Source organism: Paralichthys olivaceus, chromosome 20 (genome assembly GCF_024713975.1).
Source record: "Paralichthys olivaceus isolate ysfri-2021 chromosome 20, ASM2471397v2, whole genome shotgun sequence".
Classification (NCBI taxonomy): domain Eukaryota; kingdom Metazoa; phylum Chordata; class Actinopteri; order Pleuronectiformes; family Paralichthyidae; genus Paralichthys; species Paralichthys olivaceus.
In genome coordinates this window covers 11,764,257-11,785,000 of record NC_091112.1, presented here as the reverse complement: position 1 = coordinate 11,785,000, position 20,744 = coordinate 11,764,257, and the positions used below count along the sequence as shown (strand labels likewise).

Genomic DNA, 20,744 nt, shown 5'->3' with positions numbered 1-20,744 from the left:
AGCCAGGACCTCAGAAATTATATTTTGCCTCACAGGACCAGCCTCGTTCCTCATGACGTCTACTGGTCTGGACAAGGTCAGTGTTTATATTGGAAAAGGTCTTAAAGAGGTAACAAAACTAGTACACACACACACAAATGGCCAGGAGCTGTGATGCGTGCATAAGGTGCTGACGTCCCAGGTTTCTAAGGTTCACCTTGCCTTGTAATTACCTGGGAATCCACCAACGCTATCGCTCCATAATCACAACCCTCAACCTCTCTGCCTCAACCTCGACCTTCTCTCAGTTCTCTTGTTTTGACTACTCCTCTCTCTGTTTCTGTCTCACCATCTTTCCCTCTCTCATTAGCTCTCTTTCTGTTTATTCATTCGATTCTCTTTGTTCTAATCATCTCCGTCCTCACACTGGACAAGTTGTTTTCCACAGTCGTAACACAGGACGGTGACGTGCACAAAAAAAGCCCAGTATTGTCACTCCCCTTTTATCTCTTGTTTTCACACCTAATTGTCGCCTCATCTGTCTGAACAATGTTGTTGTTTATGGTCCTTGAGTTCACTACATCTCCATCTCCAGTCTCATTAGAATCCAATTGAATAAGACAACACTGCTTGTGTCTGGAGCCAATAGCCTCTTAATGCTCACACTATTAGGCAGCATGTAATCAGCTAGGTTATTTCCATAAAACAAGTCATAAAGAGTTAGCTGTGAGAAGTAGCAGCTTCGGAGCAGAAGCCCTCCTGCTATTCACTGCCCCTCGCTGGATCTGGAAGGAAAGCTGTAGCCCACTACACTCCAGCAGCAAAAAAAAGCAGCCGCACACACCTTCAATGAGACGATTATGATCTCTGCCTCTCCCTTCTCCTCTCTGATGCCTTCGCCAAAAGGCAAGAGGCAACAAGCACAATCCATCATTCATAAAGGGCAGAGTAAAGGAGGGGGGAGAAAAGGAGAGAAACAACAACAAACAGACTAGGCCTATTTAAGACAGAAGTGGCGCCATGGCAACCGATTGCTATCTAATTGCGATGTTCCACCCTTTAGTGTGCAGCTACAGTAACCACTAGCAACCGCAGCGGGAGAGAGAAAATATTAGAAAAGATGAGGGAGATTGTTTGAGTGAAGGTCAAAGAATGAACGTGACGGGGGAGAGAGAGGGACAATGGTTACACAACAACAAAAGGAACAGAAATAGACAAACAGTGATGGGAGAAGAAGTTAGAAGAAGTAAACTTTGCAAATACAAAAACTCTACAATCGGCGTAAACATCTCTCAGTATCTAGAAGCATTCTGTAAATGCTGTCATTTAACCTGTTGTCTCGCCGCAGCTCTACCACAGCAGCTACCTCTTACACTTAAAAGCTCTGCCGACCTACAAGGCAAAGAAACCGGCCTGAACTTGCTGCAGTATTGTTGCCCTCCCTCCACAAGTACAGGTTTGCACAGGGGCCCAAAGTGAGAGGTTAGAGAGGAAAAGGGGAAGTGGGAGAGTCCCTGCTGGGTCCGGGTGAGGAAGACAAACAGCTGAAAGACTCGGCTGCATCAGCTGGATTTCCCGGCACACTCCTGGACTCTCCTCGTCTCCACATGTTTGTTGTGCAGCTGGTTGCTGAGGCAGCACTATTGATAAATTACATCACTCGCTGCGAGTGTGTGTACAAGCTCGGTATCAGAAACTGTTTCTCTCCTGATGGTGTCATAGTGGTTTTATTGGGATGAAAAAAAGTCTTCAGCAGAAAACATCAAATGTCACATTGAAATACACAGACAATATTAACATTTAAAGTGGGTGTAATTTGCAGCAGCCAGTTTATCGTAATACAATCCTTCATTCTGTTGATTTCTTTCTTTTGGTCTTTGTGTTCCTCCAGGCCGGAGGCTCTCAGGTGATCTTCACCAACCCTCTGGAGATAGTGAAGATTCGTCTGCAGGTGGCAGGAGAGATCACCACGGGGCCAAGAGTCAGCGCCCTGTCAGTCATCAGGGACCTGGGCTTTTTTGGACTTTACAAGGTGGGAACCATTGTTGAGGTCACGTAAAGATCATCACACACACAATGCAACTGGAGCTGTTTTCCCCTGTGTTGTAATACCTGCTGGGTGACCCTATTTCTGATCGACATTTTCTACCTACAGGACTGGAACGTGTGATTTAGTTTGATGTGATATGGTTGCACCAGAATTTTAACTAATAAACATTTTTTAAAACCTATATTCAGTAAGACTGAATTTTAGGCGGAAAATTGGAGATAATCTGTAATGTGTATTCAGTTGAATTTTAGATGACAATAGCGTTGAAACTTTGTCCACTATATGTGCTTGAGATTTTTTGCTCACGTCCTTTTTAAAATCAGAGAGTAGAGTTATGTCATTGGCGCAATTCAGAGATGCACAAAATAAACTATTCCTGCAATTTTCTCTGTTGTAAAATTATAACTGTTTGTTGCAGAGAGAAGGGACTCCATGTTCCTAAATGGAATACCCTATTTTCTGTCATCACTCTGCTGTCACTGTCTTTTACAGACTGAAAGTGCCCAAGAAAATGTTTTGTCACTGCCGCAACAGTTGCCGCCCATCAAATATCCCAGGATCCCACTGTACACACACATATTTTGGAACTCAGTGTTCACTTTAGTTGAACTTTGGCTACTAACCGTTGTAGGATTCCAGTGTAGTGTGGGCACTGTCATGGCTCACACTGCTGCCTGTAGAAAACAGCTGCTCTCACCATACAGACATGGTGGTCATGTCTCTCTGTTTGTTTGTTTGCAGCAAGATTACACAAAAACAACTGAATGGATTTTCACAAAACTCTGTGAATGGATCTAGTATATGGGTCAGGGAGGAACCAAATGTTTTTTGTGGATCTGGATCAGGCTGCACATCCAGGAATTTTTTTAACATTGTGAGATTCTTTTCACCATTTTCCTAGAGTTGATTGATCTGAATGAAAAAAATCTGACATGTTTTGGGAGCTGATATCTGTGAGTGATAATAATAATATTAATAGCCATTTGCCCATTCACACACACATTCATACAGTGCATCAGTACATCACTCACACACACCGCCTGAACAGCCATCAGGAGGAAATTGCGGTTCAGTGTTTTGCCCCAGGACACTTTGCAGCACGAATGGTATCTAATCACAGACTTTCTGGTTAGTGGACAACCAGCTTTACCTCCTGAGCCACAACCGCCAGAATTGGTGCAGTTTCTTATTAGTTTGGAGAGAGAGTTCTTAAGAGAGAGGGCAGCAATGGAGAGGGCTGTCTGCTGCTGACATGGTTTAAAACATTGATTCTCAGCAGTTAAAATGTAAGACTGTGAAATTTCAATGAAATATTGAACATTGACCAAGATAATGATAGAAGAACTAAACACTGTACTCTGGAGAGCACCAGTTCTTTTCTTTGCTAAGCTAAGAAGCACAGATTGTTATTATATATATATATATATATATATATATATATATATAACCATAAATCCAAGTTAAATTAATCATCAGATTAAATCTAGACGTCCAGTATCCTTTCTATTGTATTTTTATCAACTTCACAACACTCCATTATTTCTCATTACTGTTGTGACTAAATTATATGTGATTTTTCTATTAACTATTGTACAATCAAACATATTACCTTACCCTACATCAGCTATCATTTAAATCAACAATTCCACACGATCTTCTCTTCAAGAACGAGAAAAGGCACAATTTATGCTAAAAGCTGTATTTAACCTTAATTGCCATAATTGGTATTTTTCATTGGCACAGGACTAAAAATTACAGTGCACTGTTTGAACATATTAGGCCTGTGTGATATTATGCACCAACACATAGTAAAGCAAGCGTGAAAGATTACAGTGTCACACTAATGTGGCAATATTGTTGTGTTGTTGCGTTTTTTTAAAGCCTATTTCCTGTATTTTCATAATCATTTTCCTAATAAATATTGTGACTCCTAACATCAGTCTGTTTTTACCAGTGCGGTCCACAGCCACAGTGTTTAAAAAAAAAAACTACTAACGACTGAAGAGCTGTAGGAATCAGTGGCTACCACTAATATTAGCGGCTTAACGGGCTACACAGGGACATTAGCCCTCAGGGTGAAACAGAGCCTAATTTAATTACAAAAATAAGTGCTGATGGAGCTTGGCAGGAGAGATTCTGCTCCGACTGTAAACACAATCAACTTTGAAAATGTCACACTCGTACCTGCGGTTGTGTTAATTTGACCCGTTTTGCTTAAGTTAGATGATGACACTTTGTCAAATTCCCAAGTGGTAAAAAGTTTTTCAATGAAGCCGTCCTTAATCAGGACTTCAATTTGAAAAGTCAGATTTTTGATTTTGACATTGAACACTTATTGATTGATGTTTTCCTGGAGTATCTGTGGAGGTTGTGTTAACACTGGTCATACAAATTCCATGTAAAGCTTTGCTTCTGTTAACGAGGCTGTAAAAGAATGTGGAGCCTCCTCTTGTCTGCGTCTACCTGCCTACCTGTTCCTGTGGCGGTGTGTTTGTGTGCTCACTCACAGCTATTTATGACTATGTAGGAGTGTGTGTGTCAGTGCGTGCACGCTCATGCACACGCTTCATTGCATTCATCTGCTGGTCTATGCGCAGAGAGGAGACAAAGTACATTGAGAAAGCAGTAGCGGTGTTGGTGGTGGCGGGGAGGTGGGGAGGAGACGAGCTCAAGCCTGCAAGCCCCAGACGGGCTGGCTCCGGAGGGGCTGCACCCAGGCACAGAGCTGCCTTTGTCAGGGTAATTATCCTGACGCTCACCCTCTGCTGGTGGAGCTACCGGTTGGTAGGGTGGCTAACGCACTAGCGCCACCATTCCTTGCAGGGTGGAAACTGTCATTGTACGAATATGGATCCAGAGGATGTTTAAAATATTTAAAGTCACCATACATAAAGTTCACTTGCACGTAGAAGTACATCAGAGGCATTTTAGCACATTCTTACTCAACAAAATAATTTCATCTTGGTGCAAAAGGATTCTAATACTCTATGGAGCTGCTCAGCAAGTGCCTCTTCTCTCAGTCGCTGTGACGCTTGCTTGTCTGTCCCACCTCGATAGAATCTCCCAGCTTTCAGCAGCTGCTCGGGCCCCGGTCAGTGAGCAGGAGGGACAGGCAGACAAGAAGTGCCAGAGGATAGAGAAAGAGATAGCCCAGGTATCTGCCAATCCTCCTTCTCTCTCGCTCTGTCTCTCTCTCTCTGTGTGTGTAGAGGAACCAAAGGATTATCCTTAGGAGTTAAATGAAGCCTGTCCAAAACGAGACCCTGCCCAGCTCATTAAACGCTTTCTGTTGACTGTACTCGCTGTATCAAGACGGTGGCAGCGTGCCAACAGGCTTGAAATACAGCAGGAAACTCAATAGTCTTGATGATACAGTGTTGTTTACTGTGGCAGACGAGGAGCCATCTTCCTCAGCCAGTCTGTCTTCCTCTGCTTTTCACACTCTTTTTTTTTTTTTTCCCTCCTGTCAGCTTTGCTTTTGGAGCCGTCTCCTCTCCCTCACCTGCAATTGACAACGCACAATGTTTGCTTATGGAGAGACGTGATTTCTGTTGCATGTTCTGATCAATAGTTCACTCTGTTATATAAGATCCATCCAGCAGACTTTTGGAAATAGTTAATGCTTGAATATCTGGTTTGTGATGTTGATGGTTTCACATCAGAAAAAACAACTTCAGAGCTCAGAGCCTGAAGTCAAGGCTTTGAATCCCCCCAACCTCCATCACTGTTTCTCTGCTCCCCTTTCTGCTGATTTCACTTCCAAATCAGATATGATGAACTGACATACCTCTGCTTCTCTGTCTTCAGGGTTCCAAGGCTTGTTTTCTGCGGGACATCCCCTTTTCAGCCATCTACTTCCCCTCTTACGCTCACATCAAGGCTTACCTCACTGAGGAGGATGGGAGGATAGGGCCAGCCAAGATGCTGTTTGCTGGAGCTCTGGCAGGTAAAAAGCTTTCATCTTTACTGCCTCGCTACACTAGCTGGCAAGGGCAAATTCATGCTTTCCTTATCCTTAAAAAAGAGTGGTCATAGAGCTCATACCTCCTAACACCCCATCTCAAAAAAGTTAAAAGTTTACCTGGATTCGCCTGTTTACCAGATGCACTTCAGAACTTCATGGGCTTTTCCTTCCTTCACAAAATTATATGAAAATCAGTAGTTTTCACATAAACCTGCTGCAAATATATACACACAGTTTATGTATAATCACATAATTGTCAATTCATAAAATATTAAAAGTAAATATTCCTTGGTTTATATTCTGGTAATCTTTAGACCCGAGAAGACAAGTAAACATTATTAATTTCTGTACTACAGGTTGCTCTATGCAGGGAGTCTATAGGAACATATGCTAATTATAATTGGATTCTTGCAGGTAGCATTAAACCTGAAACAGTCCAATGTGCAGAATGATTCAGAAAATATGAATGGCTTTGTCAGATTAGGCAATAATATAACCTCCTTTAGGATGAATTCTCTTTGTCCATGATGAAAAAAGATGCACTTATGATTATCAGGCTGTTACTGGCTGTATGAGATGTATCATGTTTTGCCTAAATTAAATACTATCTATGTTATTAAAAAATGTGATGTTTCTACGATCAGTAGGCTTCATTTTCTCACTGAGCGTCACAGTCTCCGTTGAAGTGGCACAGCACTCCCTGGACTCTCTGTAGTGTGGAAAATAGATTTTAAATCTGTGGGGATAAGAGCATTAATAATCAAACAATATTGGAATGAGGAAAGAAAATGTTATTGGTTATATCTCATGATGCCAAGAACAGTTGTTACACAGTGCTATTCTTGGTAGCTTGTTTAGAGTCAACATAATCCCATGTTTCATTTTAATAACTTTGCCTTGTAGAGTGTCCACATGACTTTCTTGAAAATATATTTTTATATAAATATCTGTAAATCCACATTGAGACAGAAATGTCAGCTTCAATCACTGACACAATGTGCAGAGCCGAGAACTTAATTAAATACAATCTTTGGCACTGACAAGTTGTATGCAAAGTCTGCAAAGCAGGTCTCCCTGTGCTTTCTCCTTAGACCTCCACAAGCCTGCAGTCACAGTAACAGTAGCGGAGCCCGAAGTCTGAAAGCCAGGCAGCCTCTGACCACAGGCTCCATGGCGGTAGCTGCTAATTAGAACGCTGCTCGGTGATTGGGGACTGGGGTTTTGGAGCTCCGCTGCAGGGAAGCGCCTCACATGCTTGCCAAGCAGGCCGGCAGGGAGTCTTTCCAACCCTAATATATTGTACATGCACATACACAGGCATGTAAAGAAAGCACACACCCCTGCACAAACATGCTTGTGCATACTTTATACATGTCCACACTGCATGCATGTATACAGTCCAATCTGTATACGCTTCAGTTTAGTGCAGTGAACAAGGAGACCAAAACATCCAATGAATTAACAACTTTATCCTCTGCATGAAAATATGATCCATCCAAAGCCGAGTCTTAATATTGGATTTATCCTTAAGAAAACACTAATAACAGCCCAATGCTCTCAGGCCAAGTTAAGAAGCTTTACAACATTTGCATGAAAGACTCAATATTTGTTTTGAGTCCTCCGAGATGTGTCAGCAGCACTCGCCTCTTGACGCAAAAGCGCACAGCACAACACGGAAAACTCATAAATCCAGCGTCCCTCCTCCATTTTTACTCCGGTTTCTCACCACAAGACTGGTAGCCACGGCCAACAGACTCCGAGCAGAGAGGAGCCTCATGATTTCTTTATTTTTTTCATTACTGCGACACGTTTATCATCCTTCTGTCACGTATATATTTATCAGCGGTTGCAGCATTCTGGCAATTAGTCTTTTACAGGCAGCGCAGGAAATTGAATTACACGCTCAGTTTGCACAGCATTATTTAGTGAGGCAATACTCTGCTCTGTGAAGAACAGTGTTGGACATCTCCGCGTGACATTAGCTCTTTAATTGCAAATGTGAGTAATGGAGGGAGTTTTTGGTTGTATTATGGGTTGTGAGAAAGAATGAAGAATGAATATTGATGAGAATGAGTTATCTGATGATTTATTTTTGGTCAACCCATTATTTTTAACTATATTAAAATAATATTCTTATTCTCGTCAAATACAAGTGAAACTGTTATTTTATTGATGAGTCAATTGACAGAAAACTAATCTGCAACTATTTTTGTGATCGTTCAATCATTACGTTTCAACATTTAGTTCCTCGATTTTCTGTCAATGTTTAAGGTTCAGTGTGTAGAATTTAGTGACATCTAGTGGTGAACTTGCATGTTGCAGCTGAATACTCCTGACCAAACATGAAAAAGAACCTGTGGTAGCCTTCAGTTGTCATAAAAACTCAAAAGGTGTTTAGTTTGTCCAGTTTGGACTACAGTAAAAAAACATGGCGGCCTCCATAGAGAGGATCCACTCCCGAGGTAAATATAAAGTATTTAAATATAAAGGGTCCATTCTCAGGCAAACAAAACAAAAATACGTACGATTTGGATGAAATTTTCAATAAGGTCAGAGTTTTTACATCTTCCGATCACTTGTTTCTATTAATAATTCTGCCCCACATGTCCTCATCTCGTCTCCTCTTGTCTCGTCCCCTCTCCTCTCCTCAGTTCAGGGCAGGTGGTCAGTCTCCGCTGAGTTGATCAGGCTCGCTGAATAGCTCGTTTGGCTGTTACAAATACCAAGAAGTCAGTGTAAATTGTCAAGAGGGCAGTTGATGGTAATGACCAAGCCATCAATGATTGAGCACATTCATGGCTGAAGTGGCTGGAGTGTGTGAGTGTGTGTGTGTGTGTGTGTGTGTGTGTGTGTGTGTGTTGGGGGGGTAGAGTCACTCCCTTTAGTCAGCCAGTCACTTTCAGTGGTACGTGTGGCACAGTGTGCATTGCCGTCATTACCGTCTATTGTCTGGCCCCTTTCAAAAAGCTGTAAAAAGGGTGGGAAAGGGAGGAAAGGAAGAAAAAAGGTAGAGATTAAATAATGGCCTTGCTGGTAATATGGATTGGTTGATGGTGAACTGATGGAAATTGGCCCCTACTTGTATACAGTGTATGTATGCAGCCAACTTGCAGCAGGATGGTCAAGCTCTAAGATTAGGTGTTTTAAAAGAGGGAACAAAGAACGTTAAAACCACTCTATCAGACGCTATTAGGACGATATGCAAGATCTCAGCCAGACGCTGATGGCTGCTTCCTACAAATCATCTCATTTGGTTGGGGCTGATTTTAAATATGTGCTCTATTTAGAATCAAACACATCCAACTGTTAAGAAAAGGGGGGAAAAAATCATGCGACTCAACAGCTCTTGTATTTTTTTCTCTTTCCAGGCATGCCAGCAGCCTCTCTGGTGACCCCAGCAGACGTGATCAAGACCAGGCTACAGGTGGCGGCACGTGCCGGTCAGACCACCTACAGCGGCCTGGTGGACTGCTTCTGGAAGATCCTCAGAGAAGAGGGGCCCCGTGCTTTCTGGAAAGGAGCTGGAGGTACAATGATGAAGTCAAAAAGAAGAGCTGTAGTGAACGTGACTTTCAAAGTTTTATTTCCAGATTTTCTAACTAAAATCTCGCCATAAATAATATGAGGAAACGTATAATGAAAAATATAAATAATCTCATCTCAGGTACCCTCAATCATTATCATTTACTCACAAAATGACACTTTACGTGTACATGTACTTGTGTAGATTATGATACTGTGAACTTGATTCAAGTCTTTTCTCACTTGCTCCTGCAGCACGAGTGTTTCGGTCCTCGCCTCAGTTCGGAGTGACTCTGGTAACCTATGAACTCCTGCAACGCTGGTTCTACATCGACTTTGGTGGACAGTGAGTCTCTCTTTCTGCGTCACTAATACGCCATGTCCATCAGTTCATCTCGTTATCAAACCACCTTGAGCAGCAGGGTTCGTTCTGCGGTCAGTAGCTGCTCTCGGTGCGTGTCTTCCCCTCCTCTGCCAGAGGAGAAAACGAAATGCCTTCAGGCCAAAATAATTTCCAAGCACATGAGCTGACAGACGGAAGCCCTCACTCAAAGATCTGGATGTGACAATTTTCTCAAATTTGAGTTTTTACCGCCCCGTGATCAGGGCAGACAGCTCCCATTTGACTTGTACATGTGCTCTTGCCACTTCTGGGACTGAAACAAGCTCATTTTCCTCCTGAAAATAGGTCACTCTCAGGAATAATTTGCTGGTTCTCTCCCGTTAAAAAGGAGCGGCGGGGGAACGAGAGGCGGTGCACTTCTCAAAAAATGACTAAGAAAATGCTGCTTTTAACAGGCAGCTGGGGCCACGATGCACATGCATGTTCAGGCTGGACGGCTCATTACGTTTACATGAAGCTGCTTTTTTCTCCCAGAGGGTTTAGAGTGAAACAAAATCAACTGCAGATCCAGTGAATATTCAGTGCAGCGGTTTGGAGCGGCTTCATGTGTCCGTGACATGTTGGCAGCTGATCAGAACATTCACTGAATTCACTACAGCTTGAAGGAACAAATTTCCACTTTTGATTTTCTATTAAGATGTTTACTTAATGGGATCAATGTAATTTGAGATTTAATTAAAAAGACAATAAAACTCCTGAATGTGCACACTCACTTTCGCTGTTTGGTTCAAATGACCTCTTTCACCATGAGTATGTTGTTGAACAGTTTTCGCTCATTGCCTTTTTGCTCTGTCTGTTTCACTGTTCCCCTGGCTTCTTCCTCCGCACCCCTCTACCCCACCTCCTCACCACAGAAAGCCGGCTGGCTTGGAGCCCACCCCGAAGTCTCGGATCAGCCTGCCGGCGCCCAACCCCGACCACATCGGAGGCTTCAGGTTGGCCGTGGCCACGTTCGCTGGCATTGAAAGCAAGTTTGGACTCCATCTCCCACGCTACACTGTGGCAGCAGCAGCAGAAGCAGCAGCCCCTGCTGACGCCCCTTGAGTTTGTCAGTTGACGAGTGGGAGGGGGGGTGAGTTAAAGAGAGGGCTCAAATATTTTGTTCATAGTATTTTAAGTCACTAATTTAAAGTTATTTATTGTTTTGTGGAAAATATATATTTAATTGAAAGAGGTTTAAATATAACTTAACTGCTTTGGACAATAGTATCAATAACTACAAACAGTTGCAGCTTTTTCCAGTGTCTTCATATTGTTGCTTTCTATTCAAAAGCACATTCCTCATATGATCAAACATGTGGCACTTGTGTATATGAGATATACAAAGACATATTTTCATATCTATACGGTTCTTTTGGTCCTGAGTTGCACATTTGATTGAATGTATCTTGAAGAATTTGACCAGAAAGTAGAATGTAAAGAGTGTGATGTACACAATGTTTACTGTTGTGAGATGTTTGGTTTCAAGTCTAAACGTGTACAGATGTGTAAATATCTGAGAGAGAGAGAGAGAGAGAGAGAGAGCTGGCACCAGCTGCACCGCTGTAGAGTGTCAGGAGTATTTCAAACTGAGCAGTGCAGAGAAAGTAGGAGTTATATATGGTGAGTAATAATAAACGTGCCTTACTGTACGTATGGCAGCAACATGTGAGTAAAGACAAACTTATATTAGTAAATTGAACATCTGCTGGAGTTTTCTTTCACATTGTTTGAGCTGCTGACCGTATATAGAGATGACATGATAGTTCCCAAAAGTGAAGCCAAAGTGCCTTCATCACCCCCTGTTGGCGGGTTCCAGTATAGGTCATAAACCCTGCTTCCTGCAGTGAGTGGATGGGACAAGATGTGCGGAATCTGTCTCCAAATGACATCATTGCGGCAAGATGGCGTTCGCATCGGGGACATTTTGGCTTTGTTGGCTGGATAGTGGAAGGAGGTGGAGATACGTTGTCTATGACAGTCTATGATTTGAATGAACAAAGAACGACATGAGTACCTCAGCTATGCTTTAATGGTAAACATAGCAGTTTCACAGCGAGCACTCTGCGTTACAACATACTGCACCTCTTGTTAACTCACAGTTCATGAAATAATTTACATCTCATTCAGGAGAAAAGAGAAAAAGTGCTCGAGCCACACGCGATTCTGTTTCTGACACAAAGCAGCCACAACGCGTGAAAACGTCACCACACTAACTCCGTATTTACGCATCTGGAATATTTCAGGAATGTGTCGCATGCAGGCTCGATACGGAGAGAGAGAGAAGCACAACAGAAAGTGAACGTGACATTTTGTAAACAATACATGACTAGTCTATGGACCCTGCTTTATTTTCACATTAGTGCAAAGCGTCGTTACAGTACACACATCTTCATAAGGCTATAAGACTGCCACTTTGTAAAATACTGCAGGCTCACCAGCCGCAAGCCACATGTCACCTTAAGTCGTAAAACGTATAAATAAGTGTGGAGATCAACAGTTTACCCATTATAGACAGTTTGCATTTACAGGATAGCAAATGCAACGATACAATAAAAGCCTTTGTGTGGAGCAGACGGGAACATGAAGACAAAGGTGGAGAGACCAGATTAAACGAAGTGAGAAGCACATGCTACAGTGACACCAATAGAAGCAGGTCTCTGATTTGCTGCGCTTTGGTCAGAGTTCACTCCTATGAAGCCAGCTCCATAGGACCCTCCTCCTCGGCGTCTGCCCGGTTGGCACGGATCTCCATCAGGGTGCGGGCGAAGCGCCCCCAGTCGTCTGTGTGGGCCACAGTCAGCTGAAAGAAGCATCACAGGAACACAGGTAAGTGGCATCAAGCACTGGTTGGAAACATCTGTGTGGTAATGTAGGGAATCACACCTGGATGATTGCTTGGTTATAGAACAAATGTCACTGCTTGTAATGAAATGCGCAATTTGGTGCAGAACCAAATAAAAATCTGGATCTAGTGAATTTAAATATCGTAAGGGTACTGTTGGGTCTTGGAGATATGCTACTGAGTCACATTCTAGATATTATTGTCACAATGAAAGAATATCAACCAAAATGTGAGGGCCCCAGGCTGAAACAGGCTCAAATTCTCCCACAATGCAATGTGTTCTGGCAACAAACTGTGTTGTCCAGTCAAACTCATGCAAGTGCACATTCCTGGTAGATACATTTTATAACGTTAACTGTTTAAATTGATGCAACAACAAAGAAAATAGCTGACGCAATGATCATCTCCTAGACTTGTAAAATCGTATATTGCTTAGTATCATTAACTGCTCTGCAGTGTTTGGCATCAGGGCTTCACTGCATCAGCAGTGAGGCTCCGCAGAGCGACAACATCATCCCTCGAGCCGGGCTGCTAGCATGGCTGAAAAATCTGCATGAGCTGCAGAGACCATAGCGCTAATGAAGGACTAGTCAGACTGAACGTCATTGCTCTAAGTGTCTAAGAGCCGAGCACTATGGGAGTCAGAGCGAGTGGGACAGAAGCCGCGGCCGCCACCCAGGCTGTCTGCAACCACTCTGCACGGCCAGGCTGTAATTAAACAGGAACCAGGAGGAGGGAGGAGGCAGCCATTTTGACCCCCCCTCCTCCCACTTCCCTCCAACCCCCCACAGAGCCGGGTTGACCGCAGCAGGGGGCTCTGCCAGAGCATCGTCTGCCCGGTGCCGGAGCGACGTCAGCACCAGCAGTGTTTTAACAGACCAGAGGCTCCAATGTGTAAGAAACACTGTCATGTCATCAACATCATCAGACGACCCTGATCCGATCTGAAGCAGAGGTCTAATCAAAACATTCCTAAACCCACCGCATAAATGACCTAAAACTAATGTGCACTGAGTAAATAATACTGAATTAAAAGTATATATTTCGATTTTCCTGGATGGAATTGCAGGCATCTCTATTTTTTCTGCACACGCTGTTCCTAGTTTTAGCCCTGTAGCGGGGGTTAGTAGTGAAGAAAATACCCCCATCGCCACCGCCACAAACACACGCCCTCTTTTGGAGCCATAAAACCTTTCAACCCCGCTTCACTTCTGACTCTCCGCTACCATCCACCCAGCGTGGAGGCCACCGGCTCAGCTGAGCCTCTCTTCCAGAAACTAAAATTAGCCGAGCTGCTAGCCCAACGCTCCTCTCACATGGGGATCCTGACCAGAGCCCTCCGACCATGAGAGAGCGAAACGGGCTCAGGCAGGGAGGTTGGCCGCTTTTGTGGCGATGGCCAAGTCATGTGGAGGCTGTTTTACAGGGATGCAGGAGAGAGGAAAAAAAAAATCACATACGTCCAATGGCAATGCTGTCAGTTGAGTAAACATACAGGCTGACAAGACCTAAAACTGTTGGTTGTGGTACATGTGGAGGTTTTGCCGTTAAAATGCACTTCTTTCTACTCTTTTAGTTCACGTCTTTCAACAAACGCAGGCGACCACATGTACATGAAAAACAAGAAAGTACAGTTCGTTTTATGAAAACTCAGAAAGTGCAGGAATATAAAACTTGATTCAGTCACTATAAAATAATTTCTCTATTTGCTGCAACACCTTATTATGGTCAGATCAGGAGAAGGGGAGGAGATGTGACTGATGTTTAGGGAGAACACTAAATCCAATTACAGGGTCTAAAATGTTTCATTACACTGTGGTAAAACTACAATAAATTCTGATCTCTGTAGTTCGCTCATGATAAATCTGTACCTTAAAACAAAGAGCACTCACCCTGCGCTTTTTTGTATAAAGGTATGTTTCCGCTTATGGTGAATTTATTATGTGAGCACGGTTATAATCGTATCTGTACCTCTCCAGTATCGTAGATCCACACTCGGCCCTCTGAGTCGCCCACAGCCACCTCCTTCCCTCCTGAAGCCCAGCGGACTCTGTTCAGGGCCGATGCTCCTTCAATGGTCACGCTCGCTGTTGGTACCTGGTGGAGCGTTAAACAAATAATATCTCAATCAAAACATGTCACGGACAAAACTGCTCATTATACATGAATGTGTTGAAAACGCTGCAGATTTAGATTAGAAAATCTCATCAGTTTTACTCCTGCATCACAGTATTGATTTAAATACTGTGGTATTTAAATATCAACATTAAGTATTGAGTAGTCATCACATTTATAAATTATATTCAGTTGCTGACCCAGTATATTCTTTTTCACTTTCATAAGCTGCATCACACCTTGTTTTTTAAACGTCACTTTTGAAATTAGTATAAACAGTGTGTGAATCGTTCTGAACGCTCATAAACCTTTATGAAATTATCCAACACATCCATCAAAGCATTGGCACCTCCAGTCTGCCTCCTGCAGGCAGCGACTGTCACGGCTGTAGTTTTCTCTTCCTGTTTACAGCTGCTATGTTTGGTATTTTAGATTTCATTTATGATCTCTGTGGTTTGCCAAGAGTGAATGTGTGGGTTAGTTTCAAAACAGCTGCATTTAAAAACTGCAAAATGCACTGGAAAAAAAAAAGCGCTACACTCACATTTCTCAGTCCCGGTGACTTTTTATTTGTTGACCTAAATGTTGTTTAAACTATTCTTCTTTAAGTTTATTGGAAAATGGTTCTATTACAGTGTGACTGACAGAACAAATTAAGACCTAAAACAGAGGCAGAAGTCAAACAAACATGGCCGTCGAATTCACAACTCCTCCATCAACACGCGACTATATTTACTGTATGTAACATAATAACTGCCCTCGTGTTTGCTGTTGTGGCCGAGCCCGATGCTCTTTTTAGTAAACAGCAGCGCTCGTATGGCACCTTTAAAAACCTAAAACCATCTGCAGCGTTTCCATAAACTGTTCCTGACATGTGGCAGGCGAGTCTGACACATGTCACCAGTGGAGACAGAGGCCCTGGCATCAGCTCGCCTCACACGCCGAGCTCCTGCGTATTTAAAGCAGCGCTAACCACAGACTGGCTGCCATTAGTCTGCTCGCTTCCACTGCTCCGCTCCAATGGATCCCTACTGTATGTGTATTGGTTGTGCGTGTGTGTGTGTTGGTGGAAATGAGAACCAGGCGGCCCCACTGCTCCGTTAATGTCATTATGACTGTGTGTTTTTAATATGATGGCAACAATGGAAGTCTGTTGCTATTAGACTGCCTGTGTGTGACTGGATGTGTGTTTGTGTTTATGTGTGTGCGTGTGCTTGGTACATCCGTTTGTGTGTCTAAGCAAATGTTTCTCATAAAGCGCATTGTTAGCCGAGTTAGGCCGCGGATAATGAACTCTTCCTCTGTCAGTGAAAAGGCTGTTGAGGGAACCATGGGAAAATTGCCATCTGTGGCGCAGAGGGAAGACACAGCGCTGGTGATGGGATCAGCGACCGAGCGTGATGGGGTTAAAACAAGAAGAAGAGAGATTAGATGAGACAATGGAGGTGATTTCACCCTCAAAATCTCCGCTGATCATTTTGTGTATGGTGCGAAGGGGCTGCGGGAAAATGAGATGAGTGAGAGCAAAAGAGCATCTGTGAGAGAGGGAGGAGAACATGTGTAGAGATGCAGACGTGTATTAAGGCTGAAGGCACCAAGGGTGTTGTCTCCATGGAAACCAAGAGCGAAGGAGAATGGAGGATGCTTTTATCCCTACTTTTACCTGAGTGATCAAAGGTTTGGTTCCTCCTCCATGAGAGTTGTAGTAAAGTGTGGTTCACAGACTCACAGCTGAATGCAACTTTCCTCTTAAAGGAACAGTTCGACATTTTGAGACGGTCATTACATCTGCTCTCTTGCTGAGAGTCGAGAGAGCACATTCATGTTCGTGTGGTTACATATGGAGCTGCTTAGATTAGCTTAGCATAAAGACTGGAAATAAAGGGGAAAATTAGCCTGCATTTGTCTAGTGTTCTTTAATCAACACAATCGTGTTCCTGTTTGTTAAAATAAAAATATTAAAAAATACAAGTTTTCCTTTCATTCCATTTAGATCAGAGAAATAAGTTTCAAGACTCAATTCTATGGACAACTTTTGATTTGAGCGAGTTTTTGATCTGCTCATCTATCATAGGCCAAGAAAGTGAACAAGTGTTTTCCCTGAATATGAAGCTATTGCCTTAAATCAATACACGACCAAAAGAAAATAAATCAAAGACTTAAACCTGTCTAACAGTGGCCTCACCTTCACCCTGTTGGTTTGTGTGTTTCACGCAGTTCACACTGCGGATTTACACAAAACGTTTGTTTTTTGTGAATCTCTGAAGAAATAATACAGAGAGATATTTATGAGAAACAACATAATATCATACGTTGAGTGCTCATATCTATGAACAGGTGAACTGTGGTGTGGATAATGAATCAAAGTACGTTTTAGGAGCGTGATCTTTATCCAGTTACTGAACAGGGACAAATATTCCTTTCAGCTGTATCAGCAAATGGATATTGTGTCAGAGTTTAATATAAGCAGACCATTTCACCGTACATGTGTATCTGATCTCAGATAAAGTGGCCTTCTCCGAGTGTTGATATGTTTTATTTACTATTTAACATCCTCCACACAAACTGAAGAATACGATGATCTGTTATTTACTGGCCATAGAGGCTCTCATCTTAAAATAAATGTTGCCCCACAGCTCTGAGGTTCTCAACCTCTGTCCTGAACTTTCTCCTTTGATTATTTTCATCTGCAGCCTGGGACTGCGGACTGAGGGCTGGGGCTCGTGGTCTCCTGCACATCTGTGCGCTTCACTGATGGGACTCAGTGTGGGAGGGACGACGGGACGGGGGAGGTGGGGTCCTGAGGTTGCCTGAACGTTGGACAGAGGTTGCAGGAATGTTCACAGGATTGGCTGGGAGCCGGGATGAGGAGATGTCACAGAGCTTGATTTAAAGCGAGGTCTGTGGGAAACGCCCACAGTGGAATCTTGAATATCGTGTGTGTGTGTGTGTGTGTGTGTGTGTGTGTGTGTGTGTGTGTGTGTGTGTGTGTGTGTGTGTGTGTGTAGAGGAAGGGATGTGGAAGGGTTGGCGGCGGGGGGTGGGGCTAATGGGAGGGTGTTTGGTTGTGCGGTTCGGGGCTGAGGATGAGGCTCAGCAAAGGACCCTGAGGACACCAAACACACACACGCACGTCAACACTAAAAACAAAACACTCATAATGACCAATATCCACTGACAGGTACACACACACACACACACACACACACACACACACACACACACACACACACACACACACACACACACACACACACACACACACTCACACACACCTACCTCAGTGTCATTGTTGAGGTTCCACAGGTCCAAGCGGCCCATGCCATCCACGGCGGCGAAGATGGCGGGGTGCACAGGTGACCACATGACATCATACACGTAGTCTGCGTTGTCCTCAAACGAGTAAAGAGGCTTGTTTTGCTAAAACAGAGAAAAGTTATAATCTGTGTAAGATAACAAGCAGTGGAGAGAGAAATAGAGAGAATTGGGGATTACAGTAGGTGACACACTAGAAAGAAAAGAAAGAGGGAGAGAGAAGGAAGGAATGGAGTGAGGGAGTGAGCAAGCTTCAGACAGAGTGGCGCTGCCTCAGCCTTGGGGCCTGTCTGGGTGCAGAGCCTAATTAAAAAGCCTCGCACATTCACACAGCGCCATAAAACCGCTGGGAGAGATGAAAGGGAGGGCCCCTCCACAAGGTGTACTGTAACCTCAACACAACAGCTGTCTGAGAGAGAGAGGGAGAGAGAGGGATGGGAAACGAGAGGAACAGGAGGGGTGGACAATGGAAACGGAGGAAGGGGCTCTGCAAAAAGGATGAGTGTGTGTGTGTGTGTGTGTGTGTGTGTGTATGAGTGTGTGTGTGTGTATGTGCGTGCGTGGACTGAACAACACTGCTTTTTTTAGGTCAATACCAATATCAAATTTTAAAAGTAGAAAAAGGTATTTTATAGATTTAGAAAATAAACTTGTGAGTGATCTCTGGACTAACTCTAACTTTTTATTACTCATTGGCAAAAAGAAACAATAATAGTGATGTGTGATAAGATAATTAATTTAGACAATCTATCAATTTGAAGTTATGGAGCCCAAAAGCAGAGGAGGATAAAAAAAAAAACGGGGTTCAAATATGTCACTGATTTATTATTTTGTCAATTTATGTCATGATCCCAGGTTATGGAACAAATTAGTGAAAGCGTATTAAAATGATGTTTCCATTATTACTCATAATGGGAAAACAGCTCAATATGCATATGTGTGTGTGTGTCTGTGTGTGTGCATCCCCATCCCTCAGACTGGCTGTTAGGATTCCACAGGCTCACTAACTGCATTCCTGACAGGTAAAGAGGGAGGGGTGGAGGACAGGAGACAGGTTGGCTGGAAAAGCAAATGAAGGAATGTTGTCTCTCTCTCTCTCTCCTCCTCCTCCTCTCTGTTTTTTTTCCTCCTTCACCTTTGCTCTATCACTCCGCAGTTGTTCTGAAGGTCTCAGAGACCTGCAGATAGGTAGAGCTGCACACACACGCACACAAACAGTGCCGAACCAATTTCAAGCCTCGATTGAACCTGTTTTCCAGCTGACGAGGTGACACCAGAGGTCATTTTCTCCGCCCCAATGTCTCTACATTCGATCAGCTGAGTGATCTCTGTTTATGTCGCCCCCCCACTTCTCTCTCCCCTTGTTTTAGTCCCATTTCAGTTTGACTTCGCTCCTCTGACTCCAGAGTGTTCCACGTCAACTAGTTGCACATTAAACAGCCTTTTATTTTGATAGTCTAACTTCCTTCTGTATTTCATTTCGAGCCGAAGATGTGAAATGCGTCAGTGCTCGATTACAAGTCCAAATAATATATAACGTAGGAGATAAGATGAATAACGTCCTCTTCCTTTCAACCGACTGCTGAACATGTAAACTACTGTTTTACTGTCATCTGTCCATAATCTAGCTTTCTTAAATGAGGTGATTTAGGTAAATAATCTGCAGCAACAAGTCTTAAAGTTAATCTCAAAATGAAGCTTAATCCTTGTGGCGCCGCGTGTGAAGTAACTGCTTGTTATTATCTTCCCTGTGCTGAGAAGCCGGCGATTTTCTGGCTCGTTTGAACTGGAAACCATCACTGATGCACAGGAAACTGCTCGGCACCATCAAAGCAGAATGACGATTTGTTGACATGACGTTTCATTGGTCTGCCACGTCTCAAGGTCAGTGAAGCGCTTCATTCTCAGGATATTGATGCTAAAAAATTATTCTTCCAAATTTTTGTCCGTCACAACCACGCTGGCAGAAACCTCACGATATAAGACAAACTATAAATTACAATCCAGAAGTGTTGTGATATAACAAAGTACATGTAGTTCAATACTTAAGTACATTCTTCCTGTACTTCAGGTACTTTTCACGTATATCAGCCACTACAGAACTTTCTACTCTACTAAATTTTCACAATACATTGTGTTACATGTAGATTTGTTTTACTTATTAATTAAAAAGTAATCAATAACAAGAAGGAAATTGAGCCACTCATCCAATCAGAGCGGGCAGGAAACATTAGACCCTGCCTCCCCCGCGGCATCGTCACTTGTAATGAAACATCTGAGGTGGATTTGGAAGAAGCCGAGACTCAGACAATATATTATTATTATTACATAAATTATATATATTAAAAAGAGATATATAACAGAGTAAGCACATACATTTTTGTCTATTTATTTGTACTTTTACTTAAGTAAAATGTTGCAGCCCAACAATCATAAACTCATTTGTTTTTGCTGTCTCTGAAAACATTACAGAGGTTGTGACAGAAAAACTCTCACTCCTCATTTTTCTAAAAGGTTTCAAACCATCTCTCAGGAGCAGCAGGAGTGGAACCATCTCAGCTGCATGTGCGTC

At 43.1% G+C, this 20,744-nt stretch overlaps 2 protein-coding genes across 12 annotated transcripts in view; one reads left to right on the top strand and one right to left on the bottom strand.

Annotated features, from left to right (window-relative positions):
• The window catches only part of LOC109631576 (electrogenic aspartate/glutamate antiporter SLC25A13, mitochondrial), a 45,063-nt gene extending 33,469 nt beyond the window's left edge, over positions 1 to 11,594 (top strand). Inside the window, exons 14-18 of one of the 2 annotated variants that reach the window (XM_069516921.1) lie at positions 1,871 to 2,011; positions 5,837 to 5,975; positions 9,362 to 9,520; positions 9,771 to 9,861; positions 10,773 to 11,594. In XM_069516921.1, coding sequence (XP_069373022.1) covers positions 1,871 to 2,011; positions 5,837 to 5,975; positions 9,362 to 9,520; positions 9,771 to 9,861; positions 10,773 to 10,962 — 720 coding nt within the window. In that variant the 3' untranslated portion in view covers positions 10,963 to 11,594. Of the gene's footprint in view, positions 1 to 1,870; positions 2,012 to 5,836; positions 5,976 to 7,084; positions 7,441 to 9,361; positions 9,521 to 9,770; positions 9,862 to 10,772 lie in introns of those variants that run through there. The other variant, XM_069516922.1, reaches the window with a different exon arrangement.
• Positions 11,595 to 11,910: 316 nt separating this feature from the next.
• Positions 11,911 to 20,744, bottom strand: part of LOC109631575 (cytoplasmic dynein 1 intermediate chain 1) — a 53,192-nt gene continuing 44,358 nt past the window's right edge. For 8 of the 10 annotated variants that reach the window (XM_069516930.1, XM_069516931.1, XM_069516928.1 and 5 more), the window contains exons 16-18: positions 18,137 to 18,277; positions 14,714 to 14,839; positions 11,912 to 12,700 (exon numbers count right to left, since the gene is read on the bottom strand). In XM_069516930.1, coding sequence (XP_069373031.1) covers positions 12,590 to 12,700; positions 14,714 to 14,839; positions 18,137 to 18,277 — 378 coding nt within the window. In that variant the 3' untranslated portion in view covers positions 11,912 to 12,589. Of the gene's footprint in view, positions 12,701 to 14,713; positions 14,840 to 18,136; positions 18,278 to 20,744 lie in introns of all 10 variants that reach the window. The other 2 variants (XM_069516933.1, XM_069516932.1) reach the window with 1 other exon arrangement.